This window comes from Nymphaea colorata, chromosome 6 (genome assembly GCF_008831285.2).
Source record: "Nymphaea colorata isolate Beijing-Zhang1983 chromosome 6, ASM883128v2, whole genome shotgun sequence".
NCBI classification, from domain to species: domain Eukaryota; kingdom Viridiplantae; phylum Streptophyta; class Magnoliopsida; order Nymphaeales; family Nymphaeaceae; genus Nymphaea; species Nymphaea colorata.
Genome location: NC_045143.1, coordinates 11,741,273 through 11,755,479, shown reverse-complemented (window position 1 = coordinate 11,755,479; position 14,207 = coordinate 11,741,273). Strand labels below are relative to the sequence as shown.

At 36.7% G+C, this 14,207-nt stretch overlaps 2 protein-coding genes across 3 annotated transcripts; one reads left to right on the top strand and one right to left on the bottom strand.

The window, feature by feature from the left end:
• Nucleotides 1-1,607: 1,607 nt before the first annotated feature.
• On the top strand, nucleotides 1,608-4,535 carry LOC116256001 (probable prolyl 4-hydroxylase 7). 2 transcript variants are annotated; one of them, XM_031632115.2, is made up of 8 exons: nucleotides 1,614-1,888; nucleotides 1,991-2,074; nucleotides 2,191-2,248; nucleotides 2,331-2,435; nucleotides 2,895-2,952; nucleotides 3,064-3,239; nucleotides 3,309-3,366; nucleotides 4,064-4,535. In XM_031632115.2, exons 1-8 carry the CDS (start codon nucleotides 1,821-1,823, stop codon nucleotides 4,345-4,347), a joined length of 891 nt encoding a protein of 296 aa, XP_031487975.1. In that variant the 5' UTR covers nucleotides 1,614-1,820; the 3' UTR covers nucleotides 4,348-4,535. The 2 variants fall into 2 exon arrangements, with proteins under 2 accessions (XP_031487974.1, XP_031487975.1); XM_031632114.2 differs by having other exon boundaries at nucleotides 1,608-1,888; nucleotides 3,064-3,366.
• A 3,098-nt stretch (nucleotides 4,536-7,633) lies between these two features.
• LOC116256003 (probable prolyl 4-hydroxylase 7) lies at nucleotides 7,634-12,036 on the bottom strand. The gene is made up of 8 exons (XM_031632116.2): nucleotides 11,772-12,036; nucleotides 11,554-11,661; nucleotides 10,788-10,845; nucleotides 10,594-10,698; nucleotides 9,683-9,740; nucleotides 9,405-9,580; nucleotides 9,272-9,329; nucleotides 7,634-8,177 (listed from the first exon to the last, which is right to left on the bottom strand). The coding sequence occupies exons 1-8, from the start codon at nucleotides 11,849-11,851 to the stop codon at nucleotides 8,026-8,028; spliced, it is 795 nt and encodes a 264-aa protein (XP_031487976.1). The 5' UTR covers nucleotides 11,852-12,036; the 3' UTR covers nucleotides 7,634-8,025.
• Nucleotides 12,037-14,207: the final 2,171 nt, after the last annotated feature.

Here is a 14,207-nt window from a genome sequence, read left to right as displayed (position 1 = left end):
TCCCCCAGATCTGCCATTGCCTATGATCAAGGAACACAATAGACCCTCATGCAAACCCTCCCCCTCTTCCCTAGAACTTTCTCCAGAGCTCCTAATCATGTGCCCCTTTTACTTAAATTTCTGGCTCGTTCAATGTAAATATATGAGAGATATCATTCGCTTCCCCTGGGTCTTGATTTTGGAATGACAATTCCATAAACATAATGCTGGAATTGAAGGAATGGCAATCGCGGTACTTTATTCCAAAACCGTCTCATGTTTGCTCAAACTGAATTGACCATTTCTATGCTTGATGGGCATCAATGGATTAAGAAAAGAAACTTTTGGAAATAAAACACTGTTTTAATTTTTTTCGAAGACATGAAATTGTAAAAAGTTAACAGTATTCCTGAAAATCCTAAAAGAGAGTGTGATGTTGAAATAATTTTTTAAGACAGATGCCAAACAATTATGAAACCCGTCATGCAGTGCATTGAGAGGTCATTCTTAAAACTATCAAACAATGGACATAAAAAACATGGTGTTCGTTCTTAAAACTATCAAACAATAGACAGAGAACACCATTGATAGGACAGACAAAACAGTAGTGTGATGGACAAGACATCTTGTTCGTTTTGTCTTATAGTACAACTATCAAACGATCTCTGAGGGTTTTCCCTCGGAGTGGAGTCAGACACAAAGGTTTTCCTTTTTCTTTTTCTTTTTTTTTTGTCTTCTCCATAAAAATGATGGACAAGTCATCCTTGGATGCCTCCAATTGTTTGTTTTTTTGGTCCATATTTTTTGAAAAACTCCTCAATGCCAAAAAAAATTATCATGTGTTTGCCAGGAACTGGATGGATTTTAAAATCTGAATCCTCATGCCTCGTCAACAATAAATTTTCTAGGGATCAAACGCAGGGTATCCGGTCTTTGGCCCTTCCATAATTTTTTAAGTTTACATGTAAAATAAAAAAAAATCAAAAAATTACATTTTAATTCCTATTAAAATTTTGAAATTGTATTTCAACCCATCTTATAAAAAATTTCTCACTTTTCTCCTGACCTGTAAACGTGGCTGACATGTCCTCATGTTTAGGGTTTAGATATCAGATTTTAAAACCACGTTCTTTAATTAAAAAAAGGCGTCCAAGAATGCCTAACGTAATTTTTTGTTGTTGTTATAATATTAAAGTTTTGATTAACTTTCACAAGTCATAATTTATCCACATCGGTTCATTAGCTCCAAAAACCAATGTTTTGGCAATTTAATCAAGGAGAATATGAGGAATAAAATAGTGGTACTCTCTCAGCCGATGAATTGGCCGACTCGGAATCGGTATAAGCCGATACGAGCCGGTGTGGTACGATAGTAATACTGTATGGATGCAGAATTTAATGGCATAAATAAAAAGGGAACTAAATCTTGACGAATCTGAACCGTCCATCGCAGGTTGGAAGCAGTCAAACTCAAGTCAATGCCTCCCGTCCTCAATGAGTGCAAACGCAGATACGGCCTCAGCGGGTTGATACTATTTGGGAAAAGAAATTGTGGCAGGTAAAATATTAAATTGAAATATAACTCACCTGAAAATATCTATCCTGAATTGGCGGTGGCAGTAATGCTTCCCACGAGGAAGGCGTCCATAGTTTCCCTTATTTTGACTTTGAAGAAGCGAACGAGGGAAAGCCCAAAAACCAGTGTGCGGCTACCAGACTCGAAGTAGACCGATTGGAAGAAGCGCCAATGGATCTGATGATAAAGGCTTCTATGGTTGGCGTCGTCGGCTACGCCGTAAGCCTGCTTCTCCTCCTCATTCGTCTTCTTCTTCGTCAGAAAAATGTCATTCCTTGCGCTCACTCTGTTTCTTATTTCCCACGCCCTTCTCTCCGTCGCCTCCGTAGAGACGTATTTCTCCCTCTTCCACTCCGTCTCTCTCGATTTTCCTGTTCTGCATTGTTTTCTCCACTGCCAACATCTTTATTTTGGTCTTTTTTCTGCATTTTGCAGCGACCATTTGAGATTGAAGACCGATGGCGACGAGTCATATTTTTCTCGGGTTCCTCGAGTCACGCAGCTCTCTTGGCGCCCCAGGTGTGTGCATTTGCATTTCTTAAATTCATCTCCGTTGAACCAAGTACTGATTTTTTTTTTTTTTTTCTAGAATTGGTAGCACCCGCACTGCTGATGATATCTCAATTATTTTGTAGGGCTTTCTTGTACCAGGGTTTTCTTTCACATGAGGAATGTGATCACCTCATCAAATTGGTAACGTAACTCTTGTTGTTATTCGATGATTTTTAGGATGTCCATTCAACAGAGACCGAATTTCTTGATTTAATTGTTGTAGGCAAAGGGCAAGCTTGAGAAATCCATGGTAGCGGATAGTAATTCCGGTGATAGTGTTGAAAGCACCGTCCGCACGAGCTCTGGGCACTTCCTCGCCAAGGGGCAGGTGGGTTCCTCTTGGATGACTTGTCTTTCTTTTTTGGTATCTATGCAGAAGTTCCGCTGCACCAGGGTTGATTTTTATTTTCTCTGAGGGGGCTTAGTGCTATTAGTCACAGTGACAAGCGGATCAATGCAGTAAACGATCATATCAAACGCCCTGGGGTTTTCGAATGAATTTTTTTTGTTTTAAAACATTGTGTGCATGTCAGGGATGAGAGTGATTTATCCTTCAATGCATGAATTATTTTCCTTATTGAGCATTACTTTTCTGTTGTTATTGTTGTTTCGTCACTGAAGATGCATTCACGCTGGCTATTAAATTGCGCTCTCATCTTTCTCAGTAGTCCTATTGAATCCAATTTTTCTTGGTGCGTTTATTTTATGCTTGTAATATAATTGCTGTTGTCGTTGAAAAGACACTTCCTCTTGTTGATTTTTGGTTCTCGTTTTTCAATCTTTTTAGGATGATATTGTTACCAGAATAGAGGATAGAATTGCTGCGTGGACTCTTCTTCCCAAAGGTGAGTGAATGTGTGTGTGTGTGTGTGTGTGTCTGTGTCTATTTGTGTTTGAGAGAGAAGGAGAGAGAGAGATTGTCAACTTGAAACTGATCTTTTCTTTCTTAATGTCAGAAAATGGTGAATCTATTCATATACTACACTATGAGGTTGGTCAGAAATATGAGCCGCATTTTGATTATTTCCATGACCCCAAAAATGTAGCTCTTGGTGGCCATCGGATGGCCACAGTTCTCATGTACTTGGCTGATGTTGAAATGGGAGGGGAAACAGTCTTCCCCAATTCAGAGGTAAGCCGTTGCTCTCAACTTGATCATTGTTGCCATGATTCTCCATTATTAATATCCGCGTGTTTTCAGGGTGTTGTTCAAGAGAAGGATGATTCCTGGTCCGACTGTGCAAAAAGTGGTTTGGCAGGTTTGCAATTAATCTGATCTTGTTATGTGGTTGATTTTTCCAGTTTAATTTCTGCAGAATGAAAAAACTGTGACTATTCCAGTAAACCTTTTTGTTTCTTGTGCATGTTAGTGAAATTAAAACCAGCAATATAAGTTCGGGAATGAAAAATTTTTGAATTGTTTTGGTAGATTTCAGAATTTATTTATTTGATGGATATGGACAGTGGGTAAAATGGTGCAGCTCTTTTGTTATTCTTTTGTTGCTGGCATCTATTTTATTCCCCATTACTGCCAAATAGATGACAAGACCAATCTTACACATCACTTTTGTGCATGTTGCACGGCAACACACTACACACACACAGAAAAAGATGCGTGCCCACATGAAAAAATTTCGTTTATCCAGTTAGCAGTAAATATAAAAATAGCTAATCTTAAAGCTTTGAGCTAGCAATCGTAATCACAATTTTTTTCAGGATCTGCTGTAATCTGTAATTTGGTTTTCATCAGTACAACCTTATTCTTGAATATACTTCGGTTGTTTCCTAAAAACACAGTAACCAACAAGGGATGCAATTCTGTAAATTACACCTACGTTTAAGCAACGATCCCTTCTGCAGTAAAAGTTTTAAGCTAAAGAACAGGGAATCCAGTTCTCTTCTTCTGCTCTATAGAACTTCCTCCATACTTAACGTGAACCGTTTCTCTCTTTACAGTGAAACCAAGGAAAGGTGATGCCATACTGTTTTTCAGCCTTCACCCAGATGCAACTACAGACCAGGCTAGCCTGCATGGGAGCTGCCCGGTGACAAAGGGAGAGAAATGGTCTGCAACGTGCTGGATTCATGTCAGGCGCTTCGGTTCGGCACCTCCCGAAATTGGAGGCTGTGTAGATGATAATCAACACTGTTCACTATGGGCTTCAGGAGGAGAATGTGAAAAGAATCCTGCTTACATGCATCATTCTTGCAAAAAGAGTTGTAACAAATGTAAGGCTTAGGTTGTGAGTTGTGACTAATTTCCTTCCTCTTTTTTTCTTCTCATTGAAGTTATATTTCCAATTCCTAATCGTGGGATAGAGTTGGTTTCCAGTTATTGCCAATGCGTAAGGTAACTATGATATTAAAACTGATCGTGTGTTACGCTATTGAAATTATAGAAGAAATGGGAACTTTTCAATTTTTCTTAGTCTCCCTCCCTTTCATCTTATCGACTTCATTAGTCACCGTTGTTTACCCAATCAATTACAATGATTCTTGATTGTTATAATAATGTTTATTTGCTTAGGAAGCACAACTGAAAGAGCAATCTTCTGTCACAGAAAATGCATTTTATTCGAAAAAAGCATGAGAAAACATTAAAAACATGTCAGCCTAAAAAAATGAAGAAAGCGAGTTTTTAAAAATTAACATAAAATTCAAAAAAGTGCGTTTTGTTTGCATTTTGTTCCCGTTTTTTAGCCCTTTGCTTTTTTTTTGTGCTTTTCCCATTTTTTAGTTTTTTGCACTTTCTTCACATTTTTTTACGTTTTTTATATTTTTTAATTACCAAATTTTTATTTCACATTTTATGTTTTGTTTTTTTTTTTATTTTATCGAGATTTTCTCGAGAAAATCTCACTGTTTTATACCTGAAAATGATATTTGTTAAAATGCTTCTGCAGTGCCATGACTATTTCATTTCTTCTATTTGATGATTAGTGAAAATTTGAATTAAGAAGAATTGGACAAATTAAAGACGATTCATTTTGATGGATCTCTTCTTTCATATTCATGTGAAAGTCTTGTCAGATATATATGCATCAATTGTACACAGGTTTAAATTGGAGTAGGTTTATGAACAATGTGAAAGTCGAGAAATGGTTTATGAAGAAGATTTAAATTGGCGTAGGTTATTCCAGGGTTCGAATTGGTTCACCGGAAATAAGTTGGTGATGGTACCTAGCTAACAACCAATGTGAGGTTGAGTTCTCTATTTACTCTCTTCTAGCTACGTAGCTAACATTAAGCATAAACTTATGAAATAAAAAGACTTGTCAGATATATATGCATCAATTGTACACATGTTAAGTACATTTTCCCCAAAGACTTTAAAAATAAGTTTCATAGATTTTACTTGTGACAAGGGAAGAAATGATTTTTCCCTTTTTATTTGTTGTCTGTTTTGGTTTTAAATATGCCTTGAAAGTATACATGAATGTTTCCATGGTATGAAGGCATTTTCACCTGAATTTGAAATTTTCGAAAACGAATTGGGACATAAGCAGCTCGGGGTAGGGATTTCAATATATCTGATTGGGTTTATATCTGACCGAACTATTCCAAAAAAAATCAGATATGAGAAAAAAAATTAATATATGATTAAGAAATCAAATCAGATATGACAAAAAATTAATGTATGATTAAGAAATCAAATCAGATTGGAATTTAAGAAATGACATTCGATTGGATTTGGGCATACATAAATCTCTGATCGGATTTAACTGGATTTAGTTTTAAATAAATATCTTATATCTAATTCTCTTACATTTTGAAAATTCAAAATTCGATTTCGATTAAGATATGAATGCAAAAATCAGATCGGGGTTACAAAATTGGATTTCGGATTCATAATAGGATATGACATTCCTTTGTTCATATTTGAATCCAAATTTGAATTAAAATATGTGAATTAAAAAAAAAAAGCAGATATGGTTAAGGGTATATCAAATTTGAATCTAATTCATTAACATCCTGGTGACCCCACTTTTAGAAATTCGATTTAATCAGATTTGAATATCGGACTTATTTTCAAAACCTGTTTCTTAAAACTGAATAGAGACCTAACTAGCATAAGATCCTACTTGAATTTGGTTTTCGTCGTGAAGCTGCATACTAAATCGAATCTGGTTACTAAATAGAATCTGGTTACTTATCATATTTGAATCTCTTTAACAGATCTGAGCAAACGGATACGAAAGTGAATTCATAATCAGATCTATCCGGTCCATTGAATCCATCTCCGAGCATCAGTTTCAACTAGCACAATCTGACCTCTTACATGAATAGTATCACTACCAAGGAAAGGTACATATTGCACAATGTGACATTAAATCTTGCTCACATTCTGCACCAGCTTTGCACAGATAATAAAAAATTTAAACTTTTACAAGGTGCCGAAAAAAGAAACAGTTGAAGGTCAAATCAAACTTACTCAGTTTCAATCTTTTACATTTTTTATTGGCTCAATATGACATTATTTTTTCTTAGAGAAAAAGAAAATATTGCTTGCAATTTTAACATTGGGCTAACTCAACACCACCCAATTGTGAAGGCTAATATGGCAGCATATAAGCAAAAGCACTTCTAAAATAATTAAGAAAACTCTTTTCATGGTGGTAGAAAATGCAGTCGTTCAAGGCATGGGGTAACAAGGAAACTACCAAATTTCTTTTCTTTTCTTCTCTTTCTTCAGTTAGCCGTGGGATTTCAATTGGTAAACCATTAATGGAAATCTAGTTTTTATTTCAGTGCATCCAACAATACCACATTTCAGTAACTTGGAGAAATCCAAGTTTAAAAGCTCTATAAAATAGTAACTACTACAACTACATCTTTTTGGATTTATAACCAGTCCTATAGATAAACAACCTTAAATGGAATAAAAAAAGAAACAGAATAAAGATTCGTAACTCTTCATTGAACACTATACCGTGCGACATGTGCCTTAATCCAAGGTGCTCGGTGTCGTCTGCTAAAATAAGTCTTTTTGTTACTTAAAAATTTCTTAATCATCGGTCTGCAGAAAGTTCTAAAGTGAAGAATAAGGTCGCATCTCTTTGCATGAGTTCGCTTCATGGCTACAATGTCACTAGTGCTTCATGTAATTCAGAAAATTTCACATGTAACATTTAGGATGAGGCAACAAGCTATTTGCTCTTATCTCGTACACAGTAAAAAGTTTGCTTTCATCTTTCCTTGTGTTCGTTAAGGCCTAAAGCCATTAGGGATGCACACGGGTGGGATTATTGTCAACTGAGTGCACTGGAATTAGAACTTGAATAAGGTGGATACATCCAAAAAATGCATGCCCGACCGATTTACAACCCTACCAGTCATAATCGTGGACGCCAAAATCAAAGACATAACTACGACACATTGGACTACATAATTCACTATTTTCCATTTGGACAAGAGCGAGAAGACCATCAAATGTATACTAAATCCACATCCGCAGTTCCAAATACCACGCCATTTTGCAGAAAAATGATCTGTTTTAATAAAGGTTGGTCTAATGAATCCACGCAGTTCCAAGTATCATCCCATTTGCAGACAAAAAATATGGTCACTGATTGTGCAATACAGTTGGGAAAAAAGAAAATGAAAGCAAAGAAGAAAAGACAAACACTACCTATTGACAACTATCTGCATTTTGTTAGTAGAGAAGAATCGAGAGAAACCTATAATAATAGCATTGTGGGGCAATTGCCCTACACCAAAACTTTTTGCTTTTACAACTCTCTGATAATAAGGCTTCTCGTTCGTAATAATCTAGAAATTGGGATTAAGGAAAATCTTAGAACACTTTTGAACTGCAAAAAAATATTTGATTATATACTAAATATATTCACTATTTAAGGTCAAACGTATGCAATCCAGAACTTCCATCTCATGGCTGATATGTTTCTGCCGTCTGCTGCTTATTGATTATAGCGTCTCACATGAATCCAGCATGTTGCAGACCACTTTTCACCCTCAATCACAGGACAACTTCTATGTAGACTAGCAGTATCAGTTGATGCATTCAGATGAAGGCTGAAAAATAGAAGAGCGTCTCCCTTCTTGGGTTTCACTGCAAACAGATTAGATTTTGTGAACTTCATGTTTACCTTTTCCCAGAAACCAAAATACAAAAACAGCAAAGAAAGGATTAATCTATCATGAAGCATGAAGAAGTGTTTTCATTACTCTACCATGAGTTATGATGCAGAGTGGAAATGTAAATCAATTGAGGAACAATATATCGTTCCTTTTAGCAGCATTAGTTACTTAGGTAAGATGTATTACAATTCACAAATACTGAACTAGAGATTAAACCCCATATAGTGTGCTCCCCATAAATCATGTTAGTTCATTCTTTTCTACCTAGAAGCTATAGCTAGTCTCACCCAAATCCTGTATATCCTTTACCATAAACACAATTTCCTCATTAGACATTCTTATTTTCAGAGTCTGCAGGTCTGATCCCCCCAAATCTTTCAAATAGGCACTAAATAAATCTCCATATAGCACATTGAGAGAATCATAAATAACATCTATAATCTTTAGTTTTAAATGCATTTTGCAGCATAATTTCTCAAAAATTGGTGAGGACTAAGGAGTAGTTTACGTTAATTGGAGAAGCCAAATTGAACTGCCTTTCAACATGAAACATAAAATTGTAACCGTTTCTTTTGCTTCACCAGCTCTGAAGCAAGTCAGAAGCAACTGATGGCTCTGATAGCACACGTGTGCATGTGCATGTGTGTGTGTTTGCATGCACATGTCGGTGTGCGGTTTCAGAAGGAGCACTATGGTGCAAATATTAGAAGAGATTTTTAAATCAATCTCGTAATAGCAATCCTAAACTAATTTATCTGAGTAAACAGGCAAGCAATTAAATACTTTACTAGACAAAAAAAAGTAATTTAGCAAAACATGTTATCTCAGAAATGGACAAGTAATGGACACGAATATAGATTCTCAATTAGATTAAAGGTTCTTGACACAATAATTCTCCTTTCAACTCGAAGATAATCAGGTATACAATTTCCCCTTCAGCTTGAAAGAAATTAAAGAGACAAATGAAATACATAAGTTCTCTGGGAAACATAGTTTCTATGCAAACACAACCAAATTTATGATCATGATGAATAAGAAGGAAATGTTATGTTTCTAATCACAGACCTGCAAAGCCACTTTTTCCACACTTGGACAAAGAATCCTCCTTATTTTGAGCACTTGGCTGCAATGGAGAATTCATTATTTACAGAGTACCAACTATCAATCAACAAAGGAAGTATTAAAATCAAGCATTTACCTCCACACTTGGAAAAACCGTTTCTCCTCCCAGTTTCACATCAGCTAGATACATAAGAACTGTGGCCATCCGATGACCCCCAAGAGCTATATTATGTTTGTCATTGAAATAGTCAAAGTGGGGTTCATACTTCTGGCCAGGACCGTAGTGTAACACATGTATAGATTCACCATTCTCTGACATTTGACATAATTATCAGGATAGCACACACTCCTTTTTCTTAATTTCAGTCTGCGACAGACTGACAGAGTGTAAAGGAACAGAAACCAGAGAAGTACCTTTTGGAAGGAAAGTCCAGCGGGAGATCCTGTTCTCTATCCTCCTGACAACTGAATCCTGGCATCAGGAAAACAGAAGTGCTAAGAGAATAGAAAAAGCACAATCACCATATTGGATTTGTACTAATGGTAAGAGAAGCTAGATTAAGCAAAAGACCCATAACGGAAACATGTATAATACATGTACATCAATAAGGATGGGGAGAAATAACATCTGGTTAACAAAAAGCCACAAAAAACTGATAATGATAAGGTTATAATGGCAGGATGGAATCATAAACTTTCAGACTAAATGCTCGTTTACATGTTCAGTTCAGGTAAACGCCGAATTTATGTCCATCTGAGTCCCAGGTCTTGAACTCAATCATTCGCTTCCAATTGCTTCTTGCATTGGAAAACAAGGCCAATATGTATACACTATATAACTAATCCTACTTCCTAGACTCATGTAATGTAAGGAAAGGTCTGCTTTATTCTGCTCATTGACCACTTAAATAGGTTTCAATATGTACAAAATTTATGGACAACAGCATGAGTTAGACATCAAAAAGAATAGCAAACAGGAGAAGTGCTTATCTTCCATCTAAACATTCTTAGATGTATTATTGAATCTCTTTCTCTGCTTGATGAATTCAATCATATTCATTTGAAGCCCCTAATTTGAGAAGCGTATTGGTATTTACTATTTAGCTTATTTTCAACAACCAACACATATAACCTAGAGAGAATAGGACTGTGCAAGTCAGCAAAAAAATAAAACATGTAAAAGCAATAAATTAAGTTAAATAATATACATATACATGTTTGTTTATATGTGCACAGAAAAGTCTTTACAAATGCATGTGTACATAAACTTATGTGCACACACCACAGTTAAGAAAACAGACATGAGTGGCTGTTCAACTGATCACCTGTCCCTTCTTCAGGAAATAGCCCGAGCTCGTTCTGACTTGGCTCTGGATACTCTTCCCAGATACATTGTCTGCTACCATTGACTTCTGCAGCTTACCCCTTGCCTACAGTCACCCATTACGACAAATCAGGGAAACACTCAAAGCTTGAATAGGTTCCATATAAATCATAATACAGTAGATAATCAAGTTACCAATTTGATGAGGTGGTCGCACTCTTCATCAGACAGAAAACCCTTGTACAAAAATGCCCTGCCCATTGCCAAAATTCCAGAAAATAGAAACAATCACCTTTCTATTTCATCAGTTAATGTTTCCAGTTTCTGGACGAATAAGCAAATAAACCGGCAAAATAAATGGATAGTCTGGCTAAAAGTGTCAACATGTTCAATTTATGGGGCATAAATTGGGAATCGCTATTAAATTAGTCTCGTTCATCAAGCTCAGGGGGTGCAATCACCACCAATGCTAAAGCTAAGGACATTTGAATGCAACCGTTTGCGCCAGAAAAAGTAGCACAAGCTGGGAATTTTGCAGAGTTATAGAAACCCCAAATTTCCAATATATACTATTTGTCAGGAAAAAGAAGTGAATGTCAACCACACTAATCGTTAATTAAAGGATCATATAGAGCAACATCTAGGGCAACAGCACACACAATAGTTTTTCGCCCACTTGTCCGCATAAGCTGGAAAAAGTTATGCATTCATCAAGCTGAGAGTGTGAAAGACCACAAATCAAAGAACCTTGAAACTAGCTACCGGTTTGCTGCATGCAACCAATATCAAAAACACAGTTCCCTGTTTATCCCGGTCTGTCCAGAAAAGCGAGTAAATTCCAATACCAACATATGGAATTATACAGAAAGAAATAAAAGGAAAACAATTCAAAAGTAGGCACAGAAACAAAGAAAGAAGATTGTATAACGGCAGAACACGAAAGATTATCATACTATCGTACCTGGGGTGCCAAGACAGTTGAGTAACTCGAGTAGGATCAAAACCAGAGGAGCTTCCAGAATGGCCCTCTTTGGTTGGTCTGCCTGATCTCAGACGAAAAGAACGGTACCTGAACCATCCAAAACAAGAGAAAAACGAAAAAGATGTTGGTAAGATGGAGACAACAAATCAAAGAGAATCAAAGGAAATAAAGAAGAGGAAACACTTTGAAATCCATACAATTCAGGGAGACGGAGGGAAGAATGAGAAATGTGGACGCGAGAGAGGAGAAGCAGAAGAAACAGGGGAAGGAATGACATTCTCTTGATGTGGAGATTGAGAAGGAAGAGGACGGTCGTGGTGGAAGGCAAGGAGGAACCGAAAAGTTCGGCATTTCTCACTTTGCTTATAGGCTTAAGAAATAGGTGAGATCAAAGCCAGAGGCAGTCTGATGGCGGCACATGGATTTCCTTTCCCTCTCCTCCCTCTCTTCCCGTTTCTGCGCCAGGCCGCTTTTAATTTTCTCGGGGACGAATCTAAATTACAGGAAACAGCCCATATTAATCCATATATACATTTAAAAAGATGAAACTTATGATATTTCTTGAGCAAACCTGAAAATTTTCTTAGACTGACAACCGGCATTCAAATACTCCAAAAGCTTAGGCAAGTAAACATTTTCACATTTGACATACTAGTTTTAAGTATCCATCAGAAATATTCGTGTAAGCCACTTATGCTATTTTAAAAAAAACCACCTTCGTTTTGGGGTTTGCAGATTAGTTAACCAAAACACTGATCACCTTCCTGTAATTACCTAAGCATATTTGACCTTTTCTGCAAATTATTGCTTGAGTTGGAAGGATGCTAGCTGAATCCAGTTTCCACTTGGAACAAGCGGAACAAAAGCCACCATTAGATCTCGATGATGGACGGTCTCCATGATCCAACCTTTCTTGAGACCCGGTCAAAGTCTTTCACAAACTGTTTCACAAATTGTTTTCCATAAAAACCAACGGTTTTCAAAAATCCGACGGCCGCATTTGAAAATTTAAATGTTATTTCCTACCGTGCAACCACTAAAAAAAATAAAATAAAAGATTGAACATTGGATCGGGTCGCCCACGGATATCTGACTCATAACTTGAGCTTACATCCTAAGCTTGTCTTAAAAATAATATTTTTTTAAAAATAATATTTTTTAAATACATAATGTATTTTTTGTATTAGAATTTAGTTTGATCCTATTCAAATCCACGTCCACTCGCACTCTAGCTCGGCGCTACCCAGGCTCGAAACCCTCGATGGGTTTGTTCAAAGAGTCGAAGTTCGGACGAACGAAGCTCTCTTCTCTTGGTATTGCCTCTTGCCGACAGCATCGCCTCCTCGCCGCCATTGAAGTCAGACCGCCTGTTACCCAAGGCCACAAACCCACATTCCAAGTTGAAGAAGATGACTGTCTGCTGCCCAAGGCCGCCTCGCCATTGCCAGACCACTGGTAGCCGGACCTCGACCGCCAGTAGGTCTCCTTCTTCTTCTTCGTCTTCTGCATTTGCCTCAGGCGGACCGCCGGTAGGGGAGAGAGATTCTAAACCTCCATTTTCTTAATCTTTGTTACATTTTCTCTCCATTTTATGCAGAATTGTGAATCCATTCACGTTTTTTTGAATCTCTTCGCTCACCGTCGCCTCCTTGCCGTCGTCACCTTGCCGTTACTATCACTGGACCACCTACTGGGGCCACAGCCCAAACCCGATCGCCATTTGGTTTCTCCTCTTCTTCTTTTCTTCCAATGGTAGTCGGACCACCGGTAGCCGGACCCTGACCCCCGACAGTTTACCTTTTTCTTCAAATCTCAACTAAACATGTGCGTGAACGACTGTAATATTAGAATAGGAAATAAACTACATGAAATGCATGTGAAATTGAAAATAAACAACTTAAAAATCATGAGGAAATTAACAACTAAACATACATTACTCTATATTACCTAATTGACAAGAAAATTAAATCTAAGTGAACTTATTTGAAGTTTTGAAAAGATGAATACTCATTCCCTAAACCAAGATTAATACCACAGTTGAAGGTTTTAATCATCCTTAAATCCTCAACTAAACATAGTGTGCACAGATATGAACTAAAAAAAGTTAAGGTAAAACTCTATGAATTGTATAAAAGTTCAAAGTAAATAACTATCTTATTTCATGACAAACAGGTTTAATCGAAGTGATGATTTATGAAGGCTTAAGAGACAATTGTTAGTTTCCTAATCTAATATTAGTACCACGATTAGGGATTGATCATCTTTTAAGTCTTTAATAAATCATACTGCATGCAATATTGAAGTAAATTAACAGCTAAGCTTAAGAGAGAGGGGCATACCTAACCCCTTTGAACTCTATTGATATTAAATTAAACCTAACATAGTCTAAGCATGGTTAAGGAGAATTAAAATAAAAAAGGGCCTATCATCATTCTCGAAGTTAAACTAAACTTTAAACTAATCATGGTTTAAGCAAAACTAGAAAATAACAACATTCAAATCTAAACTAATGACATAACTAACTAATAAGATGTAATCACCCCAAATTTTTCTAAAAGATTGTGTTATTTTATCCAAGCGCGAAATCCAAATTTAGACATGAGATTCAAATCCAAGATCCAAATTAGATTCAA